The following is a 24,970-nucleotide window of genomic DNA, read 5'->3' as shown; positions in this document are numbered from 1 at the left end:
ACGAAAAGGTCGGGAACCTCCAGTTTAAAGCAATCCTCTGGTTCAAGGAAAAAAGTTCACATTAAAGGGTTTCTGTCACCAGAATTAACCCTATGAAACTGGCTGACATTAGCGATGTGCTAATGTCAGCAGACCCCCAAATCTACTATTCTTATGCTTATTCATGCGTCCTTTAGTGCACAATTTAAACATTGATGATATGCAAATTATCCTCTAGGAGCGGGGGGGGGGGGGGGAGGGGCGTTGCTCCTAGAGGCTCCATTCTCCCACCTCATGTCAGGCCCTGCAGGGTCAGGCAGCATTCATCTTCTGCCGGCCCTGTGTGCTGGATAAATCTTATGCCTGCGCAGTGCCGTTTACCCAGCACACAGGGCCGGCAGAAGATTAATGCTGCCTGACCCTGTCAATCAGGGACGGCAGGGCGTGACATGAGGTGGGAGAACAGAGCCTCTAGTAGCAGGAGCATAACACCCCCCCCCCCCCCCCCGCTCCTAGAGGCTAATTTGCATATCAGCAATGTTAAAATTGTGCACTAATTGGCGCATGAATAAGCATAAGAATAGTAGAGATAGGGCCTGCTGACATTAGCACATCACTAATGTCAGACAGTTTAATAGGGTTAATTCTGGTGACAGAAACCCTTTAACTGGGGAACGAACAGAACATTTACACAGTTCCCTCCTTTTCATCTTTTTCGTTGCAGACCCATTTTCGGTCTTCTCTTCTGCCATCCAAGATGGCTGCAACTCTTCACAGACTACCTGTGCATCGGTAGCCCAAGACACCTCCTACCTGTCCAGCCCTGTTGTTGGATTGGCCAGGACTGCTCATGTGAGCAGTGCTGGCCAACCCAAGGGCAACAGGTAGTGTCTTGGGATACTAAATGCACAGTGTGCATCAGGCAGTAGGAGAAGCAGTGCGGCCATCTTGTATGGCAGAAGAGGAGTCCAGGAACTGTCGAAATCTGCAAAAGATGAAAAGTATTAAGTATTGTGTTTGTTCCCCAAGTAATGTGATTTTTCTTTTTTCTTGAACAGGAGGGTCACCATTTTTCATTTCTCTCAGGTTTTGCACTTAAAGGGGTTGTCAGAGTTATTTTTATTGATGACGTATCCTCAGGATAGGGCAGCAATATCAGATAGGTCATCAATATAAAAAAAAAAGTGGACAACCCCTTTAGGCTACTTTCACATCTGCGCTTTCCCTTTCCACTATTGAGATCTGTCATAAGATCTCAATAGCGGGGAAAACGATTCCGTTTTGTCCCCATTCATTGTCAAAAGGGACAAAATGGAACTAAAGGGAACGGAGTGCACCAGAATGTATTCTGTTCTGTTTCATTGCATTTCCATGATGCACACAAAAGCGCTGATCCTTCCCCCATGACTTACAATGGTTTTAGAGACAGATCCATCATGGCTAGAGATAATACAACCAGATCCGTTCATAACGGATGTATTATCATGACGGATCCAGCAAAAATGCAGGTGTGATAGTAGCAGTTAATCTACTTAGTCTTTTGAGTAAGGTATGCCATCTCCTGCACTAGTTAAGGCTACTTTCACACTCGCGTTTGGTGCGGATCCGTCATAGATCTGCACAGACGGATCCGTTCAGATAATACAACCATCTGCATCCGTTCAGAACGGATCCGTTTGTATTATCTTTACCATAGCCAAAACGGATCTGTCTTGAACACCATTGAAAGTCACCGGAGGACGGATCAGTTTTCTATTGTGTCGGATCTGTCTGGCTCAGCTTCGTCAGGTGTCCGCCTCCAGAGCGGAATGGAGACTGATCGGAGGCAAACTGATGCATTCTGAGCGGATCCTTTTCCATTTAGAATGAATTAGGGCAAAACTGATCTGTTTTGGACACTTGTGAGAGCCCTGAACGGATCTGACAAACAGAAACCAAAACGCCAGTGTGAAAGTAGTCTAACACGAAAAGTGAGGAACCCAGAAAAAAAATATTTAAGATGAATTGCACTATAGAGGTCAGAACAGATCAGTCATGGATCCTTTAAAAATGGAAGCCATTATGTCAGCCTGGGCTTGAATTTGACAGACCAGAAGCCCCTCACACGTGCCTCTCAGCAGGAACAGGTCTACCCAGGGATATCCGTGATCCTACATTTACATTGTATGGCTCAAAAATAATATCCACATTTCTCAGCAGTTTTGGTTCAGTTTGAAACCCTGTGATATCAGACTCGCCAGTACGTAGCGTTTCTGTCTACAATGAGGGCTGCAGAGTTCTTAAGGTCATTTTATATGGGCAGAAATCCATATAATAAGTGTCAGTGGACAATATAGTACAGCAATCGGCTCTTGTTTAAAGGCCGAACAAACAAACAGTCCCGTGAACAATGGGATCGTTCTCGTGGCTATTCATTTACATTATTGTCAGCTGCACATCCCATGTTCATACGGGCCAACGTGCTGACAATAAAAAAAAAATACTTTTATGCCGGTGTTCTAACAAAAAATCTTACCCCGTGAAAATTCCTTATCCTCATCACTTCCGGTGACGCAGCCACACCGGACATGGCGAAGATCAGCTGTAGGAGGGGGCGTGCGCCTCAGCGCAAGCGCACTACTACGGGTAAGGTAAAATTACAGGGAGCACTGCAGGAGAAGCTGAGGCGCACACCCCCTCCTCCAGCTGATCTCCGTCATGTCTGGTGCAGCCGCGTCACTGGTAGTGACGAGGGGTAAGGGATTTTCACAGGGTAGGGTTTTTTGTTTGAATCTTTTACGCCAGCGTTCTATCAACCGATTGTCAGCTGATCAGCGGGCCTTTTACATGGGCTAAAGTTTGGCAAGGAATGTTCTTTTCGAAGGACAATCGCCCTATTTAAAAAGTCCTTTACTTACTTGTCACGAGACCAATAGTCCAGGGGAGGACCACTATAACTTATAATCACACTCCATGGTGGGGTTGTATTGACTTATGGTACCACGCAGCTTAAGAAGTAGTAGTCAGGGGAGACAACCAGTTTTCATCAGAAACTTGTCTAATGACTCATTAGGTATAGAACGTCATTGTGTATAAGTACAGCTTTGTTTTACCTGTCTGTAGAGAGAATACAATGTGGGTGTTACCAAAGGAAACCTATTACACAATTTAGAAATTTTCCAATTGACTACAATTATAAAGAGGGTGATCTGGGGATTTTTTATCCTGATTTTGATCTACTCTAATATGTGTGTGTGGAGGGGCGACATGGTCCTGTTCTGGGGAGACATACAAGCGAAACTTCATCTTGTCTGGATCTGTATTTTCTCAAGGGTTGTCTAGGACTAACTTATGCTCAGCTTTTAGGCCCTGCTCAGATGACACTGATGGCCTCTGGAAAAGCTCTGTTCATAGGCACCAACGGTAACCACAGGGATCCACTGGCATATATCATGTCGGTATGCCACAAAAAAGAAAATGTATGAAATAACATAGTATACTAAAATATGCAATAAAAATAAAGATCATATTGTGTAGTATCCATTTTGCTACAATGGGATCCCAGTGGCCACACACCTCACTGTGGGCCATTATAGCAGGAAACACTGCAGGCCTCTGTTGGAGCATTTCCTGGAGTATGCGTCAAACTCAGCCCAGTATTATGATTTGAACAGGGTCTTGCACTTATCGAAGTGAACGCCCAATCAGACAGGCCGAACATGCGTGTTTATAAGTCGGCCAACGCCATTCGTCTATGACCTCCATTAGGAAAACGAGCACCTTCTAGTCTACACTGCATCTTCATAAAAGAGAGAAATCATAAAAGCCGGGTCTTGACGCTTCCATAAAATTCTAAATATTCACGTCCTTTCGGGGTTAACTCTCTACAAATAAACGGTGCACGTATCTCTACGTTTAATTGCCACATCACAGGCCTGCGGGTGGGATAATAAAATGCCATGCAGGAACACGTCTGTAACACGACAGTCTTTTATTAACTTGCACACAAAACATTTCAGAATTTGCCAGGCTCTGAGCTATAACGAAATGATACCCGCTCAATAAAACAGCAAAGGTTCATGGGATGGCAATTTGTATGAATTTGCATGGATCATAGAAAGAAAACCTAGATGTAGGAGAACATAGTTAATACTCCAAATTCAGATTATTCTGTCTAGTGCACGACAAGTGTAATCAACCTGTTTTAAAGTGGTTAACCCACTACCTGCGGAAGCCACCTTGACGCCTGGTAGATGGGCCCGACACGTATGTGCGCTAAGAGCTTCCATTATTCATTTATAGTCTGTATTGTACCACTTATCTAGAATGACCTCCATTTCTTAGCTCTATTGTTTGTATATACAACGGTGTGCAGCTATTAAATGCTGTTCTCCAATGTAATTTTCACTCTTACTAGCTTCTTTACTCACCCCTCTGCAGCTCATGTCTCTTCATTTTCTCTCAGCAGGCTGCAGTTCGCCTCATGTGACAACAACCTGCATATCCCAGGAGTGATAAACAGCACTATGGTATGTTTAGATACTTGAATTTAGAGGTAGGGATGAATGAGTGAGTGAAAGGTGTCTAGGCCACTGCACTATGAAATCCCTATGCTGGCATGGAAAAAAGGAAAGAGAGCAGGAAAGTTACTGAGCATGCTGGTCCTCCACTGACGGCAGGAGGTGGACCAGAAGGATAAACAGCAGGGGGTGCTACTATACAAAAAACCTGTACATTAAAAACTAAATATTTTTATTGCACCAATACGCCATTTAATTGTATAGAATTGTTTGCAACACTCCAATTTGTAGAAGTTAGTTTCATTCATACTGTCCAACTTTGTACTGTCTAAGAATATGAATTACAGTCGTAATGTCAAATTTAATATTCAGGCTTGTGTGTAAACTTTGCTTCGTCCTGATGAACCATCAGCTCATTGGTCCCTGTAAAAGGACCTTTAGACAAACGCTCTTAAAGGGCATCTGTTAGCAGATTTGTATCTATGAACCTGGCTGACCTGTTACATGTGCACTTGGCAGCTGAAGGCATCTGTGTTGATCCGATGTTCATACATGCTCGCATTGCTGAGAAAAATGAAGCTTTAATATATGCAAATGAGCCTCTAGGAGCAACGGGGGCATTGCCATTACACATAGAGGCTCTGCTCTCTCTGTAACTGCTACATCCTCTGATTGATAGGACCAGACGGTGAAAACATCATCACTCCTGGCCCTATCAAAGTGGAAAGGGTTTGGCAATTGCAGAGAGAGCAGAGTCTCTTCCTGGGTCCGCGACATCACGTCCATCTGTCAAGTGGCCTTTCTGCATCCTCAGTCCCATGCAATAGAAAGGGACTGAGCTGAAATACCAACCACAGCTATTATACAATGGGCAGTACTGTGCCTGGTGTACTATGAAGAGGCCACAGAGATCGTTACAGCCCCTTCAAACAGCTGATCATAGGGAGTGACAGGAGTGAGACCCCCACCATTCTGCTATTGATGACATACTGATCAGCGGGGCACTAATCTACAGAAATTACATGCAGGAAGCTAAAAATGCATTTTTCAGCCAGAAAGCAGGGTTTGTCTGTACAAGGCCGCTTGCTTCCTGATGCACATTCATAAGCACAGTCCTGTCACGCAGTAAAAACCAGTCTGATAGAGCGAGTTTTCTGCTGGGAAAGTAGTAGTGATGCAGATCATGACATTTTTTTACGCATAGACAATATGAGCAGGACGAAAAGTCACAGCTAGGTCTGCACTGACAAGGTGACGTCATGCATAGTGCCGATGGGAGAGGCTTGGAAATAGTTGCCAAGATCCCTGCATTAAATGGTGAACTCCCCAGCCCCGAGCAATTTCTTCCATTCACAGCCCCATTTAGCACAAGCAGTCAGACAAGATAGCCAGGAGTGTGTAGCAATCCAATCTGCAGAGGATCCACATATACCGAATGTTTCCAAATTCCCTCTGTGCTACAAATAGCTACACTAGAAAGGAAAAGAAAGGACACTGGAAGTGCTCGCACTCCGAAAGAATAATCATCGTTACTGAAAATGCGCACGGGGGGGCAGCTGATCTGTGCTGTAGGTATGCTCGGGCAGTGGTATCTGCCACCCCTTTACCCATCGTCAGGTACACCTTTAGACCTCCACAGACCCGACCACACCCTGAATTTCTTCATACCTTGTCTCGAGGAAGCTACACATAGCAATTACCATTAGGCCTCTCCCCAAGCTATAGTAGTTGGAGAAGATTAACACACCTACGTTCAACAAAGGATACAGGGTGGAAGGCTTGAGAATGAATGGAGACTACTACGAGCGGCATCACCAAGGACTGGAATATTCCCACGTGCAGTCCGTAATGAGAAAATAGGAAAGCCCGATCGTTCCACACCTTTCTGAGGGAGTGCAAAAAGTTTCATCCAGAATCTGCCCACAAATCCAAACTGACTTAGGCTTCATGCACACGGCCATAGTCGTTATTGCGGTCCGCAGATCGCGGACCTGCAAAACAAACATACCGGCCATGTGTGTTCTGCATTTTGCGAAACAGAACGTCCTGCCCTCTGTAAAACTGTCCTATCCTTGTCCGCAAAACAGACAAGAATAGGATGTTTTATCTTTTTTTGTGGGGCCACGGAACAGACAGGATCGGTATCGTTTAATCCATTACCCCCCACATTGTTGATACACTGGGATATCTATTACAGTGGCAACTATTTGACTGACAGGAGCCACATTACTAAGCCCCGTGTCCCCTGATGATTTTGGGGTCTTAGTTCATTATAACAGTGGATACATTCAGATATGTTATATTAAGGAAACGCGTCGGGACACGTAGACATATCCTTGGATACGTGCATTTATATGTGCGTCCCAGTCCTCAGTATCCTTACATTTGACAATTAATACTTATGTTCACCTGCCTTTAGTTAAACAACCTTTCCCTAGTCACCCTTCGCTAGGGTCATCTAGGGCTTGTTTACTAGGGTAAGGTTCCGGACGGGGCCACCCCTTGCGGGGCACGGACCCCGTGTTAGGTCACTAGGGCCAGGTCAGGCCAAGCAGGGAGGTACTAGGGTGAGTCTCTTTCTTGATACCACTCTGATACCGCACCAATTGGATATCCCTGACGCCCTTCTCCGTTTACCTGAATACCGGACGAAGGACCTACCTGCCACAAGCGACCTCCTCCTGCCTTAGCCCACGTATATGTGGACACTAAGCGAGACCCAAAATAAATTGGTAAGAACTTTCCATTTTATTGTGTCTGTTTCCAATTTGGAGGCAGAGAATTGGGATTACTCAGTCCCTCCACCACAGGTCTGTGTGACAATCTCTACAGGCCTCTTTGTGGGAGGGGACGAGACCTATCTAGGTGTGCAGTATCACCTATGTTGCACGATACCGCCATATAAACCCCCTCCATAGGGGTCTTGTCTGTCTTTTTGTTATTTGTGTTTGTAAGGGGTCTCTTACCCCCCAATTGGGGGAATATACCTAGTAAAAGTTAAGTTTTAATATTGTTACTGCTCCCCTTCGTTTTCACATTCTATTACCTCTCTGAGCAGTACCCAGGAGATCTGCCCCCGCAGCTAAATATCCTGGTAGGACATTCTATTCTTTAATGATCGGTAAGGCTACTTTCACACTGGCGTTTTGGCTTTCCGTTTGTGAGATCCGTTCAGGGCTCTCACAAGCGGTCCAAAACGGATCAGTTTTGCCCTAATGCATTCTGAATGGAAACGGATCCGCTCAGAATGCATCAGTTTGCCTCCATTCAGTCACCATTCCCCTCTGGAGGCAGACACTAAAACGCTGCCTGCAGCGCTTTGCTGTCCGCCTGACGAAGCGGAGCCAAACGGCCAAACTCTGACACAACAGAAAACGGATCTGTCCCCCATTGACTTTCAATGGAGTTCATGACGGATCCGTCTTGGCTATATAAGACATAATACAACCGGTTCCGTTTATGACGGATGCATGCGGTTTTATTATTGTAAGGAAAGCATTTTTGCAGATCCATGACAGATCCACAAAAAACGCTAGTGTGAAAGTAGCCTAAGACTGAGCGACAAACAAGTCGTTCCTTGGTGCAGTGAACGTTTAAACAATGACTCTTTAGACGCGCCGATTGTTGTTCACAAAATCGTAATTTCGATCACATATTCCATTGTTTGTAAAGCAGTTGCGATAATTTGAGTGGTGCGCTTAAACACACCCACGGTGTAATTGTCTGTAATCGTGTACGCAATTGCTTGAGAAAGATCACACAGATCGAAACGTCGCATTTGTATTGGTGAAATAAAGTTTGGAAAGATCAAGGCTGGAGAGTGCTGCCGTTTTTCTATTACAATTGCATCTGGATTTGGGGAGGCACAAGACTGGCTTCCGACACAGCGAGCACCACCACAGTAAGGAACAACCATTTTTTTGTAGTGCTGCTACATTTTTTCTTTTTTTTTCTTTTTTAATCGTGTACGCAGTGAACGATTCCTGTTAACGCGTATCAAATCGTTAACGTCCAACGATGATTTCTGTGCCCACACAAACGATTGAACCAACGAGAAATCTACCGATTGTTGGCTGTCGCTCTATCGCTCATTGCTTTTACGCTGCTCGATAATCGTGCAGTTTTGCTCGATTTAACAATAATTTACAGGATAATCGGCTTGTGTCAAGGTGCCTTTAAGTATTAATTTCTGTAGAAGGTTTATGGGGACTTCAGAGCAATGGTTACTGTTGTTCTGGGCCTGCCTGATGACGTTCACCTTGGTGACTGTGCACACATACGCCATTATGGGGGAGTAGAAAGGATACAGTGTGTCATGCAGCTTTTAACAAGCTCACATAAGTAAACATGCCCTCACATAGCTGCCCAGTCATCCATGAAAGTTTAACAGCAAAAACATGTAAGGCTGGAAGGATAATAAGATAGATATGTGGGATGCTTCAAGGGGTTGTCCGGGTTAGTAGCCGACAGCCCAATCCTCAGCCCATAGTCTCTACTTTCCAACGTTGCAGTCCTATTCCTGGCTGCTTCGGTTCCCTGCTAGCTTGGTTCCATGACCGCTGCAGCCAATCCCTGGCCTCAGCAGTCACAACTGCTAGACCACCACATCACTAGCATCTGAGAACTCATGAGACGCACACCGACCAAGGCTCACATATCAGTGTTGTCACCTGTAAAGGAAGGGTCTTTTTCCTATTAAAAAAATGTAATATCCTTATTCCTGCTCTATCTAACATTTATGCCCCCAGGAATAGCGCACTGGTGGCCGGTAGGTGGGTGAAAACTACTACAAGGTCTCATGCACACATTTGTATTTTTCATCTGCATTTTTTGCAGGTGGCACACTGACCCGTTAATTTCTAGGGGACCATGAACACATCCTCATTTTTTTTGAGGATCCCCGTAGTCAGTCCACAAACTATGGAAGAGGTCCTAGTCTTGTCTATTTGCAGACAAGAACGTCCCTTTGTATTGATGAGAATGGGAAAATACAGAATGCACACAGAAAGTGTACGTATTTGGCGGATGCGTTATTTGCGGACCAAAATATGGACACGACTGTGTGCATGAAGCCTAAAGAAGGCTACACCCAAATGTAGAACTAAAAAAAAAAAAAAAAAAAAAAAAAAAATATATATATATTTTTTTTTAAATAAGTAAAACTATGAACTATTGTGTCCAGGGCAAATCCACAGCGAGGTCCACTGGTAGACATAGGAGATTCCCCAATCTACCTGTATCACGGTATTATACCAAATGCAGCAGTTACAGACTAGTGGCTTGGTGATTTCTAATATCTTTATATGAGGATGAATTCAGCAATGACACAAAATACTTTACTTCACTGACAAGGGACCAACTATGGGTACAAATGATTCAATTTGAACCACCAATCCCTCAAAATATCTTTGCTCAACGCACATCACAATGCAAAATAAATGAGGAACATGGTTTTCTTCACTGGCAGATGTGAGGGCTCACCAGCACATACATCTGGCCATCTAAACCGATGCTTCTCAAAATGTGTGTTGGGCCTCATCAAGGACGCCCCCTTAGCTGCTGGTGAAGTACCGATTAGCAGGCCGTTTTTGGCAGAAGAGATTATATTCTACACAGTACTTTCTATGGCTGCAGCGGTCTTTGGTTTATTTTATACTACACATAAATCAGGAGAGAAATGAAACATAAATTGAGCAATATCTGTCATTTTAGCATGGCCTTTAACCACAGGTGGTGAAGCCCAGGCGTTACCTTAAAGGGATTGTGAAAGCTATATATATATATATATATATATATATATATATATATATATATATATATATATATATATATATCTATATATCTGATCGGCGGGGGTCTGACACCCGGCACCCTTGGTGATCAGCTGTTTGAAGAAGAGACGGCACTCCATTACACTACCTGTCGTCTCCCTTGTAGCAGTAGCATAGTGTAATTATAAGTACATGGTCCATTCAAGTGAATGGAGCGAGTACTTGTCATTACACTACACCGCCAAAAATTCCGATACGACAGGCAGGGTAATGAACAGAAAGCAGCGCTCGCATGGAGCACCGCCTCCTATTCAAACAGCTGATCGGCGGGGTGCCTGGTGTCAGACCCCTGCTGATCAGATATTGATGACCTATGCAGACAATAGGTCATGAATATAAACGGCCTGCACAGCCCCTTTAAGACTGGTGAGATCTATTAGATAAAGATTGAGAAGCTCTGGGCTAGACTGGATCAAACAGTACAAATGTATACCATGAACCCAATATGAATTCAGCTTGAAAGGGGTATCAGATTAGGAGACACTAGTGCAGTTACAGACTTCAGCAGTACAAAAATCTATAGAAAAAGAAATAACCAACACACAAAAATCAGTCCTCACTGCAAAATGCAGCCATTACTGAGGTCTCCAGGTAATGACTTTTGCATAACTAGGAAAGCTAGGATTCTTGGAGAATGCAATGCATGAGCTAATTAACTAAGAGATTGTTTTTGTCCAGTCAGGTATTTCCTGAAGGGAAGCCACAGGCATTACAGCCCTTCACCATAAACATGAGAACAATTCAAGCACACTACAGGACGAATCCGGGTTAGATAACCCATATTAGGGAATTCTGAGTTAACAGAGGGGCGTCCTGTGTTCCAGACCCTATCTCTTGGTCAGATTGGACAACAGTGACAGAGCGTCTCTCTCTCTCTCTCTCTCTGGAGGACCTGCCCTGCTCTCCATTACACAGGCAACCCATTGATCTGAATGAGAACTGTGTAATGCTTAATGTCTCCTGTGGTGGTGCTACAGGGGAAATGAACACTGCCTACAACCGATCCTTGTGGATTTCACTGGGGCAAATTGTGATCTCCATATGGTCAAGTGGCCAGTGGAGACTGAGCGGAGAAGTCCTGTAAACTGTAATGTGAACCCTCACAACTGTCAACATCAAATACCTAAAAATGCACAAAACTAAACCATACCTCTAATTCCAGATACATTGACAAACCTGTGCTGTAAATAGGAAATTTTACATAGACCTTCCATGTAGATCCTCCTGCTCTCCCTATTGCACGCTGTTATTGCTCCTAGACTTAGAGGTTGTCTCACTAAGACAACCCCTGTCCATATGACTTGTGGGCATCATACATTTTTGCAAAAGGGGCTGTCTTCCCAAGTCAATCCTCTAAAGACATCTGCTGAATCTGCCAGAAAAACAAGTAAGGGTACCAGCTGTAAGGTCTACCAGATTATACATTTATCTGAAATAGTGGGCAGATTTAAGACAAAGCGGACAACTCCAAGAGGACAACATGAACCCTAAAAAAATTCTGTGAAATATACCCCTATGAGGATATTTAGTCCATCAAGTACATTCACAGTTTCCAGATCTGATCCCAAGGACTCTGGGATAGGAAGGGGTGGGATGTGTGTCAAAGTCACATGCTGATCATCAACAGATGGTTGTACGGACAAGGAATGGTCACAGCTCTCTATGGAGAGAACCTACATATCATGGAAATAAATACTGACAACCCCCTAAATTTCAGCACAGTCCAAATGCTATTTATTTTAAGAGCTAGAGTCAGAGGAGAAGTCTGCCGACTCAAACTCAAGCTTCAGATTAAAATGATTTAATATTAATAATGTTGTATTATTCATTTAATAAATGCCTATCATTTACTCACAAGAAATTAAAAGTCCAATAAATACAATTTATCCTCTAAATAATTTGGATGATGGTTATGAAAAGTCTATTACCATAATTTTGTGATTGCTAATTATGATACAGGGGCCATTTATGAAGCAATCAGAGCAGGAGACGGAGTGTGGCTTACTGATGGATGTAAAATGTACCAGCACCTGCATGAGGAGTCATGTCTGACATAGTCTATCATACGTGTGACACTTTTCAGCACATATGTTATGGACTCCGTGCCAAGTCGCACATACACACCCTTTGAGGAGATGCAGGAATAGTTTTGACACACAAACAAGACATTTCTTGATAAGGTAGAAGGAAGCTGTGACGCCACCAGAGATTACATCATGGTTTCATATAGGGTCTGTTTAGTTTAGCTTCTCTTTCCTGGAACTTATACTGGAAGAGGCATGGCTGTTGTAGACCTCACAGACCACTACACAATATAAAATCTATACACACAGTATATAGACAGTAGGCATTGCTGCGGCCCATCACCTTCTGCTTTTTATGTTGTGCAGTGTACTATGAACCCTAAAGTGATGGGGCTAGCAGCTGCCACTCAATTAGGCTACGACCACACGGCATAAGGGCCCAGCGGGCTCTAACTAAACTGTTTAGTTGGTCTGTATTGTTAATGGCCGTGCAGCACCTTCAATACCTGGGGCTGTTAACAATGCAGATCCACTGAACAGTGCAGTCTTCAGTAGTCTAATTAGAGACTGCATACTAGGGATCGACCGATATTATCGGACGATATTCAGGATTTTCAAAGTTATCGGTATCTAACCTTGCCGATATGCCGATAACGAATAGCGAACAAGCATCGCACTGCTGTCAGCGCGATCCGTGTTCCCTCAGCAGCACAGGGGAGAAGGAAGCAGTGTCTCCCTCCCCCTGTGCCGCTGCTGCCACCAATGAGAGGAGAAGAGGGGCTGTGGTCACTGTGCCACCAATGATGTTGACTCACTCATTCAAATTTAACAGGAGGCGGGTGCTGGCTGCAGAATCCTATAACTGCACCTGACCTCTATGACAAGTAGCTGCCATCCGCGGCAGTTAACCCCTGCCACACCTGAGGGGTTAACTGTCGCAAATCGCAGCTACCGCTCATAGAGGGTGCGGCTATATGATTCTGCAGCCAGCACCCGCCTCCTGTATTTGAATTAATGGGTGAGTTATCTTTATTGGTGGCGCAGTGCGCCCCCCCACACAAGCCCCCCAGTATTAGTCATTGCTGGCAGTGGCCACAGGGTCCCCTCTCCCCTCCTCATTGGTGGTGCAGTGGCAGCTTCTGATCGGAGCCTCAGCAGTGTAATCCTGGGGCTCCAATCAGTTACCATGGCAGCCAGGCCAGCACGCTACTGAAGCCCTAGCTGACATGTGTACTATGCACAGGGCAGCAGGGAGAGTGTGAAGTCCTATTCACCCTAATAGAGCTCTATCAGGGTGACTAGGACAAGGGTTCTAGCCCCTAAGAGGGCTAATAGTTAGTAAACTTTTTTCGTGTTTCGGTGCCTCACAACCTGGAATTAACATGGATTGTTTGAGGACTTCCATCATTATTTTTTTTTTTTTATTGTGAAGCAAACAACAAATAGGACAAAATAACAGAAAAGGTCAATGTGCATAACTATTCACCCCCCTAAAGTCAATACTTTGTAGCATCACCTTTTGAGGCAATCGCAGCTCCAAATTACTTTGGATAATTCTATCAGCTTGCCACATCTTACCACTGGGATTTTAGCCCATTCCTCCTTGCAAAACTGCTCCAGCTCCTTCAAGTTGGATGGTTTGCACTCTGCCATAAAGCCCAACTCTATGGAGCGCACGGTTTATTGTCGTCTTATGTACAGATACTCCAGTCTCTGCTGTGGAACTCTGCAGCTCCTGAAGGTCTCTGTGCTGCCTCTCTGATTAATGCCCTCCTTGCCCGGTCCGTGAGTTTTGGTGGGCGGCCGTCTCTTGGCAGGTTTCCTGTTGTGCCATGTTCTTTCCATTTGGTTTATGATAGATTTGATGGTGCTCCTGGGGATCATCAAAGATTTGGATATTTTTTTTTATAACCCAACCCTGACTTGTACTTCTCAACAACATTGTCCCTTACTTGTTTGGAGAGTTCCTTGGTCTTTATGGCAGTGTTTGGTTAGTGATGCCTCTTGCTTAGGTGTTGCAGCCTCTGGGGCCTTTCAAAAAAGGTGTGTATATGTAATGACAGATCATGTGACACTTATGATGTCCACCTGTGTGCAATCTTTCACCAATTGTGTGACTTCTGAAGGTAATTGGTTGCACCAGAGCTTTTTATGGGCTTCCTAACAAAGGGGGTGAATACATACGCACATGCCAATTTTCTGTTTTCTATTTCTGAACAATAGTTTTATTTATATATTTTTCATTATTCATCACATAAGATTTTTTTTTTTCTTTTGGGGGGGGGTGGGGGGGGTGAAGGTGAGAGCAGCACATTAATACCCCATGAAACTTTTCAGGTTACGAGAAAGCCCTTTTCAGATGGGGGTACAGATGCTAAGACCCCTGAGGAAGCAGAGACACTTAGTTGAGCACTGTGCCCCTTTGGCAGTTATGGGATCTGCTCGGAGCAGAACAGACCAAGTTCACACCAGTTATTTCCATCAGTTACTGTGAGCCAAAACCAGTACTGTTCTGGTTCAGATCCCAATATGGCTACCCCCAGTATGCCCTGAAAGGCATTGCTTCAATCTTATCAAGTTAAAGGTTCTCTGCAATTCCTAATCCGCTCTGTAAATGTCAGGAGTCAGACACAGAAAACCAGGGTTACACAAGAAATGAGGTAATTCATGTAAAGGACTCCGAATCCAAATAATAGTGCAAAGTAAATTGCAGCTTTCAGTGTTGTGCTTGTAAGCACATGATTTATAGTGTTTCCATCTTGTATAATTGTGAAATAATTTTCTTATGTGCATGTAGTTAAGAAGTAGTACTGTATGTAACATGTCACCCACTGCTTAAAGGAGTTATCCAACCCCAAAAATGCCCCCCAAAATCCCAGGGCCCCTCATACAGATTGTACTTGCCTCCCTCCCCGACACCCGCGTTTAGAAACATAGTGTTTCTTCTGATGCCCGCACTGTGACTCTAGGGAGGCTCTTTTCCGTCCCCGCCTGCTATTGGCTCCATAGAAGTCTATGAACACTGTATTACTCCAAATTGCCCCCAGTGCCTGTAGCAATACTATGATATATTTCTCACAGTGGCAGCGAGAGGCACTAAATCATAGAAATACATAGGTTAAAGCAGCAGGACATAATAGGACTTTGACTATTTCCAGCTGGTTTAGGCCTTATGCACATGACCATGTCCGTTTTGCAGTCATGTGCAAAATACAGACGTGTGCCATCTGCATTTCATTTGCTGACCTATTATCAATACGTCCGTGGTCCGCATTTTGAGGACATAGTCTTAGGATGATCCATGTGCTTTTCGCATTTGTATGCTCGCTCTGCAAAAAGATAGAATATGTCCTATGCAAAATGTGGACTCTGGAACAACTGAAGTCAAAGGGTCCACAAAAAAAAATGCAGATGCAACACGGACCGTATCCGTATTTTGAGGATCCACGATTTGCGGCCTGAAAAACGGATAAGGTCTTGTGCATGGGCCCTTACACAAGTGATACGGATTTTAAATTTAGTCAACACACAGCCATACGGAGAGGAAAGTTATAAAAACTGACATCTTTCCGGTATACGGTTATAAAAAGTTAACACCAATAAAGAATGCACTCTACAGCCATTACTATAAAACTGACACCATTTTGGGTCCGTATTATATTACGTGTGTTGTCTTAGATGCTGCTTTATTTTTCTGCATTTTGCTCTTACTACTGTGTAATCTGTGACCACTTTTGCCGCCTCATCTGTGGTGTAAATGCAATACCTTGTATTGTATTTAATCTTAATCTTTTATAGTAATGGATGTAGAGTGCATTATTTATCGGTGGCGTTCGGGTACTTTCACACTAGCGTTATTCTTTTCCAGCATTGAAATCCGGCAAAGAAAACGCATCAGATTTGTCCTAATGCATTCTGAACGGAAAGCAGTCCGTTCAGTATGCATCAGGATGTTTTCTGTTCCATCCCTTGTACAGTATTTGACCGGACAAAATCTGCGGTATTGTTTCCAGCCAAAATCCCGAAGAAATGTATTAATGCCGGATCCAGTACCAAGTGTTCCAGAAATTGTCACATCACTGGATCAGATTTTCCAGTCTGCACATGCGCAGTTCTTTCTAGCTTTGAAAAAAATATATATACCAGATCTGTTATTTTGGATGATACCGGAAAGACAGGATCCGGTATTTCAATGAATAAGTCTAATGGATACGGGGAAAAAAAGATCTGTTTGCATACGGATTTCCGGATCCAGCAGGCAACGGAACTGCCTGCCGGATCCCCACAGATAGAGCCCTAAGGCTACTTTCCACACTTTCACACCTGCGTTCTTGTCTTCCGGCATAGAGTTCCGTCGTCGGGGCTCTATGCCGGAAGAATCCTGATCAGTTTTATCCTAATGCATTCTGAATGGAGTGAAATCCGTTCAGGATGCATCAGGATGTCTTCAGTTCCGGAACGGAACGTTCTTTGGCCGGAGAAAATACCGCAGCATGCTGCACTTTTTGCTCCGGCCAAAAATCCTGAAGACTTGCCGCAAGGCCGGATCCGGAATTAATGCCCATTGAAAGGCATTGATCCGGATCCGGCCTTAAGCTAAACGTCGTTCCGGCGCATTGCCGGATCCGACGTTTAGCTTTTTTAGAGTGGTTACCATGGCTGCCGGGACGCTAAAGTCCTGGCAGCCATGGTAAAGTGTAGCGGGGAGCGAGGGAGCAGCATACTTACCGTCCGTGCGGCTCCCGGGGCGCTCCAGAGTGACGTCAGGGCACCCCACGCGCATGGATGACGTGATCACATGGAACACGTCATCCATGCGCATGGGACGCTCTGACGTCATTCTAGAGCGCCCGGGAGCCGCACGGACTGTAAGTATACTGCTCCCCCGCTCCCACTATGGCAACCAGGACTTTAATAGCGTCCTGGCTGCCATAGTAACACTGAAAGCATTTTGAAGACGGATCCGTCTTCAAATGCTTTCAGTACACTTGCGTTTTTCCGGATCCGGCGTGTAATTCCGGCAAGTGGAGTACACGCCGGATCCGGACAACACAAGTGTGAAAGAGGCCTACTTTTGGCATGTGCACCTGCAATGTTATCAATTGGCCCTAGTTTATGAGTGTTTCAAAAAGTAGCAAAATACAGCTCTGCATGTTTTTGGGCTTATTTGCAAAAAAGAATTTGCAACATTTTGTATTTTTACACCACTCGTTCTAGTAGCGATAAGCATCTGTGGTTACACCTCAGAAAAAAACATTTCATGTGTCATTTTTTGCAGATGGGATACGGACTCATTCATTTAATGGGGTGGGAAAAGATGTGGGCAGCACTCCGTGTGCGGTATGCTTTCAAATATATTTTTTCCGCGACCCTAGAAAAACATATTATATATATATACACACACACACACACAGTCATTTCTAACAAAGGGCGGGACGTGCTGATCCGCAAAGGGGTGTCATAGGAGCAGGAGTGCACCTAGCCTTTCTGCTGCCTGAGACAAAAACTGAAACGGCGCCCTCCCAATGCCAATTTCTTAACCTAACCCCTTTGCCCACTTTTAGCAAACTGAATAATAAATCTGTCTTAGTCACCCATAGAAACCAATCAGAGCTCAGCTTTCAGTTCCTACAGTATCTGAAAAAAATTAAAGCTGAGCTCTGATTGGTTTGTATGGGCGACTAAGACAGATTTACTTTTAGGCTAGTCTGATTTGAAGATATTGGAGGCGGACTACTTATTTGTGGGCCATGTGGTCATACGGAAACAGAATGCACACAGAGTCATTCATTTGTAGCCCCATTAAAGTGAATGAGTAATATGTGTACATATTAGAATGCAGGGGTCCGACTTCTGGGACCTCCAGCTATCCTGAGAACAAGTGGTCTCAGAGCCCCCTATCCTAATGAAGCAGTAGTGCGCACGTTGATCCACCGCTCCATTCACTTTGACGGAAGTGGCGTAGAAATCGCTCCATCAGGCCCATACAAATGAACGGTGCGGTTGACCGACGTGCACTACCGCTGCATTCAGAGTGGGGCTCAGAGACCACTGGCGCTCAGGATCGCAGGAGGTCTGAGCTGTGGATGGGTGAGTATACCTCACGGTTTATCCTCGGGTACTAAGCAGTATAGATACTAGGAATGCAAGATGCATCTGGGATTCATTAGTGACTCATCATATCCCTTTACAGTATAGCGGCATTTACACAAGACTTTGCATTACACAACACATTGTGGTTCTGCTGGGATTACAAAAATCTCTGCAAAAAGGGCAGCATAAAACGTATCTGCCTTATAGGACGCAATGAACAGGCGCGATAGGGTTTCCCCCATCTGTCCAATACAGGAGTGTCCCATCTCTTGGACCAACACCTACCACCAGAAGGGAGAACCCCTGGTGAGGAGGCTGCCAACCCTTCACATCCAGACTGTGAATGAATGGAGAGGTAGGTGCACTTCTAAAGGAGAAACAGTTGAACAAAGCTGCAAGGCTGAGAGGCTGTCTCCATACAGCATCTGTCACATGTCCATGATGACGGGATGGCCAGTGGTTCCTACGTGAACATGTCCTTGAAGGGTCCGTGTTTGGTGTGACTATTAAAAGGGGTTTTCTGGTAAAAATTATTTTTAACAAGTTCCTGCAGCATGGCCCCTGAAACAGAGGATCCATATTAACCTGCTCCTCCCACTGCTGCGGTCCACGCTGCCCCCCGTTCTCTCCTTCTTCCGGTCCCAGAACGGTTTACATCCGGCTAGCTATGGGCGTGGGCACGTGCACCGCTCCCGCCAATGACTGGCTTCAGCAGTGTGCGGCTACAAGCAGTGCCGGGACCAGAAGATGGAGGCAACACGGACGACAGGGGCCGCGTGCAGCAGGCAAGTATGAATCTTGTGTTTCAAGGGCCATGCTGCAGGAACATGTTAAAAAAAAATCTTTTTTAACAGAAAACCTCTTTAATTTCTAGTAAATATTCTAGCATAAATTAGGGTTGTGCGAATCGACTTCGGATGAAACATCCAAAGTTGATTTGCATAAAACTTCATTCTAATACTGTAAGGCGCAGGAGCTTCGTACAGTATTACAATGTATTGGCTCGTGAGACTTCACACAATAACTTCATAAATTAATTTGTACTATAAAAAAAACTATTCCCGAACTCAGGTTCGGAATGTACCACTTGCAACCGAACCCGAGTTCGGGAAATGTTTTCTTACAGTACAAATTAGTTTATAAAGTTAGTATGCAAAGTCTCGAAAGACTTCGCAAAGCAATAACTTCGGCTCATCGGAGCCAATACATTTTAATACTGTACGGAGCTCCTATTCCGTACAGTATTGGAACAAACTTTTATGCGAATCGACTTTGGATGTTTTAGCTGAAGTCAATTCGCTCATCCCTAGCAGAAATACGTGAAAACCACAAACCAAACACAGATGGCAGCCATGCTATGCCAGTGGTTTTCATGGACCCATAGACTATTATGTGTGTGAGGGCATGTTACTGTGGCGTCACCACACACCCATGGTCCATGGAAAACCACTGATGTGTGAACACTGAAGACATTTATAATCAAAGGATGTGTAGGTGCTCCATGGACAGCACATGGCCATGATTCACTGACCTGTGAAAGAGGTCTCACTCCTTTAGAGCTGCACGAATACTTGGTCACCTCTCCATCCATTCTCCTCCTGGACATGGTAGCCGCCTCACCAGGCAGGTCGGGGGACCACTATTCTTCACATAGGTACATATGCTATGAATGTCTAACGTGGGAATACCCCCCATTACAAAGGTCCCCATGAAATAACAATCCTGGAGCATTTATTCTTATGACTCTATGATGCATCTGTCATTCCGTTATTATTCCTGCTATAAAGTTTTGAATGAACTGCTAGCGGTTTGCAATAAAGGTCCAGATGGGATACCAATTGGGGCGTGTCTGCACAGTCTGATACTGGCTGCCATCATTGGATGGCAGACAGTACAGGAACACACCCCAACTGGAAACACCCAACTGGACCTTCATTGCAAACTGGCAGTAATTAGTGTTGAGCGAACTTGTGGTTCGGGTTATCTAAGAATTCTGTTACGGATTCCATAACGTGGTAGCGGAATCCATAAAGGAATTCTTAGATAATCTGAAACGTGTAAGCCGAACTTGAAAACACGGGTTTGCTCAACACTACTAGTTATTTATTCATTATTTCTAGCAGGAATAATAAAAGAATGGCAGAGCACAGAGTGATAAAAATAGATACATGGTATTACATGGAAACGAGGTCACACATGGACCATTTTTTTATGTTATTTTGCAATTTACAACATCTTTAAGGCTAGGGCTACACGACAATAAGGGTACAACTACATTGCGACATGAGTTACGCGACATTCATGTCGCAAAAAAGTTGCGTGACATTTTTTGGTAATGATAGTCAATGGTGTGGAATTGCGACTGCAACATGAAAGTTGCACAGAAATCCAACTTGGATGGATTTTTAGCGACTGTCGTGTCGCAGTATGTCGTATGTCGTAGTGCGACACCATTGACTATCATAAAAAGTCCCGATTCTTTTCTGCATGTAACCCTAGCCTAAAGGTTCGTTCACATTACTGTTTTGTTTTCTATTCTTATGATCTGTGAGGACATAGTTTTAAAAGGAACCTGTCACCAGGATTTTGTGTATAGAGCTGAGGACATGGGTTGGTAGATGTCCGCTAGCACATCCACAATATCCAGTCCCCATAGCTCTGTGTGCTTTTATTGTGTAAAAAAACTGATTTGATACATATGCAAATTAACCTGAGATGAGTCCTGTACGTGAGAAGAGTCAGGGACAGGACTTATCTCAGGTTAATTTGCATACGTATCAAATCGTTTTTTTTAGACAATAAAAGCACACAGAGCTGTGGGGACTGGGTATTGTGGATGTGCTAGCGGCCATCTAGCAGCCCATGTCCTCAGCTCTACACAAAATCCTGGTGACAGGTTCCCTTTAAATTAGAGGGGCAAAGGTTTAAAAGTAATATCAGGAAGTATTACTTTACTGAGAGAGTAGTGGGTGCATGGAATAGCCTTCCTGCAGAAGTGGTAGCTGCAAATACAGTGGAGGAGTTTAAGCATGCATGGGATAGGCATAAGGCCATCCTTCATATAAGATAGTGCCAGGGGCTATCCATAGTATTCAGTATATTGGGCAGACTAGATGGGCCAAATGGTTCTTATCTGCTGACACATTCTATGTTTCTAGAAGAACAGGGGAAAAAAATAAAACTAAAACAACCGATCCTTTATTTTAGCATCCAGATCAGAAGAACAGAGATATGAACAAACCCTAAACCTTACGAAATGTACATATGAATATGTAAATAAGTACAATATGTGGCAAGTGTTCGCTAATGCGACAGATTTCAGCTCAGATTTGCACAGCAATAGTTATGATGAAAGAGTTCTCTTCCGTGGGAGGCATCTCTTTGCATATACATTTCCCATGGAGCATTGCCAATAAGTCTCCATACAGGACTGCTCTCTTTAAAGGGATTCTCCAGGAATAAAAAAAAATGAAAATACTTAAATATTATTTTATAATAAATATATTCACAAATACCTTTCATTACTTAGAATGGCTTGTTTTGTCTAGGGAGCAATCATTAGGAGAAATAAAATGGCCGCCGTCCTATCAGTACACACAGAACCTGTCCTAATCACACAGGAGGACAAGTTACTTCACCACAATGAGCCATAGTGCTGCCTCATCCTCCTCTCTGCTTCTGCCCTGAATACAGGTGAATCTCTGTGGGAATGGAGATGATGAGGAGACATGAGAGGAGGGTGAGGTACGGCTAATGAGCAGCAGCACTTGTTTACAGTCTCCATTACCACAGTCTGTCCTGTCCGTCCTCTCTGTACCTCATGTCTTCTCATGAACTAAATTCCCCAGAGATTCAGCTAAAGTTCTTATCATCTGTAGTCAGGATCCTAATCCCTGACAAGTAGAGATGAGGCAGCTCTTTACCTCAGTGTTGTGAAGTAACTTGTCCTTATGTGTGATCAGGACAGGTTTTGTGTGAACTAATAGGACAGCGGCCATTTTGTTTCTCCTAATGAAAGGTATTTGAGAATATTTATAATAAAGTAATATATTAAAGTATTTTCATTTTCTTAATTCCCAGAAAGACCCCGTTAAGAAGATTCAGCACTCTGCCTAAGCCGTGTAGCAATATTTGAGTCATGGAAAATTTTACATGCCTGACTTAATATTTGAGGTCAGAGGAGAGTCGAAACAGACCCACTCATGTGGTCGGTTCTGTAGAAATTGGCAAGTTTGGCAGACATTCATCTAATGAGTATGGCGAACCCAACAGCACCTTATACGTCACAGTCAAAACCCTACATGACGTCAAACAAATGCAGCCATACAGAGGAACAGTCGCCTCCCACCGCCGTCAGTGGTGCAGTCGCCTCCCACCGCCGTCAGTGGTGCAGTCGCCTCCCACCGCCGTCAGTGGTGCAGTCGCCTCCCACCGCCGTCAGTGGTGCAGTCGCCTACCACCGTCCGGGTGTGGCCATAATCTTATTTTTCATCATGTTAGCCGCATTCTTAATCACTCCAAGTCAACCACACTGTCCAGTAAACCAGTACGTATACGCTGCTGGTTATCAGCTACTGGTCCTATAGGAGACTATAACACAGGACCAAGGGTCAGCAGCCGTCCTGACTGAGCAGTTCCCCTACAGTATATCCAGTCCTATGGGGAGGATTGCTATCCAACCCCCTACAATGGGCCCCATTTCTTCTGATTTCTGACACTGTGTCCTCTGCGGAGGTAAATGCCTCATATGTCACGTCCCCTATGAGGCGCACCATATGCACACACCATATACACCGTGTCCCCCGTCCTGGCCATCCATGGTGCACACAGTCACATTTCTGTGCAGAGTCCTCTGTCCAAATGCTTGGAAATGTCAGAACCGCTCTTCTATAATGGGGGTTGTAGTCCCTCCACATCACCCCTATTCTCGGCGGGAAGTGGAGTCTAGTGGGCACCTGACTGGCACTCCTTCAGACTGTAGCACCACACATCATGGGCACAGCCCAATACATAGAACATATCCTAAGAGCAATAAGCCTTTCATTCATCATGACAGAAAATAATACAGAAAGCAGGTGCATCCTGGGACTTGTAGTCCTCTGACAGCACGTTGCCTTGGCTGCAGACCCCGTGTGGTGACAACACTGGACTGAAGTTGGAGCCCCTCTCCCCCTCCTGGAGGACACGTACATGGTACACGGGCACAGCAGAGCGCACGGACACTACCCCCGCAGGGAGACAACTCCGTGGCAGGAAACGCCTGCACCCGGCTCTGCTGCTCCCCTGTCTCCCCCCGGACACAGAGACCCCCAACCCCGCACCCCACAACTTCATACCACCGGCACCGCACTGGTTAACACGCCGCCCTGGTAACTTACAGCCATAGTGAGGACGGACGAGCCCGTCCACTTCATCCGAGGTGGACATGGTGACTTCTGGCGGGGTCTGGATCTGCTGGGGAGCGGTGGTTCACTTCCACCCGATGGAGGGAAGGTGTGAGGGGCAGTAGGACACGGAGACAACTTCTCCAGCGCTACAGGAGCCTCCTCAGTGCTGAGAGCAGCCCGGGTGTGTCCGCCCCGCCCCCGCCACCCCCAGCCTATAAGAGCCGCTCACACAGCGGCTGCCAAAATGCTGTCCCCGCCGAGTGGAGGGCCATGTGTGGCGGGGGCACCCCTGTGAGACGTGGTACTAGTAGTGGGGGGCACCCCTGTGAGATGTGGTACTAGTAGTGGGGGGCACCCCTGTGACAAGTGGTACTAATAGTGTGGGGGCACCCCTGTGAGACGTGGTGCAAGTAGTGGGGGGCACCTCTGTGACAAGTGGTACTAGTAGGATAGGACTGTTCTATTAGGGGCCAGCTGTTCCGTTCTGCAAAATACGGAATGCACATGGACGTCATCCGTATTTTTTTTGTGGACCGCAAAATACATGTGGTCGTGTGCATGAGGCCTAAAATGGTATGAGCTAAATCTACAGATTGTCCCAATAGGCCCCAACACATCTCTGTAGACATAGCATTAAAAAAAGATATGGGGGTCAGAATATTTTGCTGTGTCAGGAAAGGGTTAAATAAACGCATCTTGCAAAAAGAAGTAGTGAACTGATTTGTGTTATTATCACCTCCATTGGTTGGTGGGGGAGGGGCCAGAGCTCAGCAGTGGACGATGTGGGTATATACTGTATACTGCTACAGAACCTAGTCGTGTATATACTGTATACTAAAAAAAGTACGGTTAGTGGCTCACTCAGCCGACCCACGCATGGATAGGTGCACTACCCCTCAGCACTCCCAATGCTGATGGAAAAATTGGAATAGGTAAAAATGAATCGATGTGGGGCACTCGTTATTTGGCAATCATATAGTGTCATGGTCTTACCTTCTTGCTGTTCTCCTTCGTTTGACATGTGCTGGCGGCCATCTTGGTTTCTGGGTTTCTTGTAGCCTCCCACCCTGCGGCTTCTCCTTCCCACTGGGAGGAGCTGGATGCCTAGCTCATATATATAGGAGGTCTGTGGCTTCAGTTCCTTGCTTGGTCCTCCT

At 45.0% G+C, this 24,970-nt stretch overlaps 1 protein-coding gene across 1 annotated transcript in view; it reads right to left on the bottom strand.

Moving 5' to 3' along the window:
* Positions 1 to 24,007, bottom strand: part of IQGAP1 (IQ motif containing GTPase activating protein 1) — a 145,231-nt gene extending 121,224 nt beyond the window's left edge. Inside the window, exon 1 of the mRNA XM_044279561.1 lies at positions 23,805 to 24,007. Coding sequence (XP_044135496.1) covers positions 23,805 to 23,853 — 49 coding nt within the window. The 5' untranslated portion in view covers positions 23,854 to 24,007. The remainder of the gene's footprint in view (positions 1 to 23,804) is intronic.
* Positions 24,008 to 24,970: the final 963 nt, after the last annotated feature.

The sequence above is a fragment of the Bufo gargarizans genome, chromosome 2, assembly GCF_014858855.1.
Source record: "Bufo gargarizans isolate SCDJY-AF-19 chromosome 2, ASM1485885v1, whole genome shotgun sequence".
Classification (NCBI taxonomy): domain Eukaryota; kingdom Metazoa; phylum Chordata; class Amphibia; order Anura; family Bufonidae; genus Bufo; species Bufo gargarizans.
This window is presented reverse-complemented; position numbering and strand designations above follow the sequence as displayed.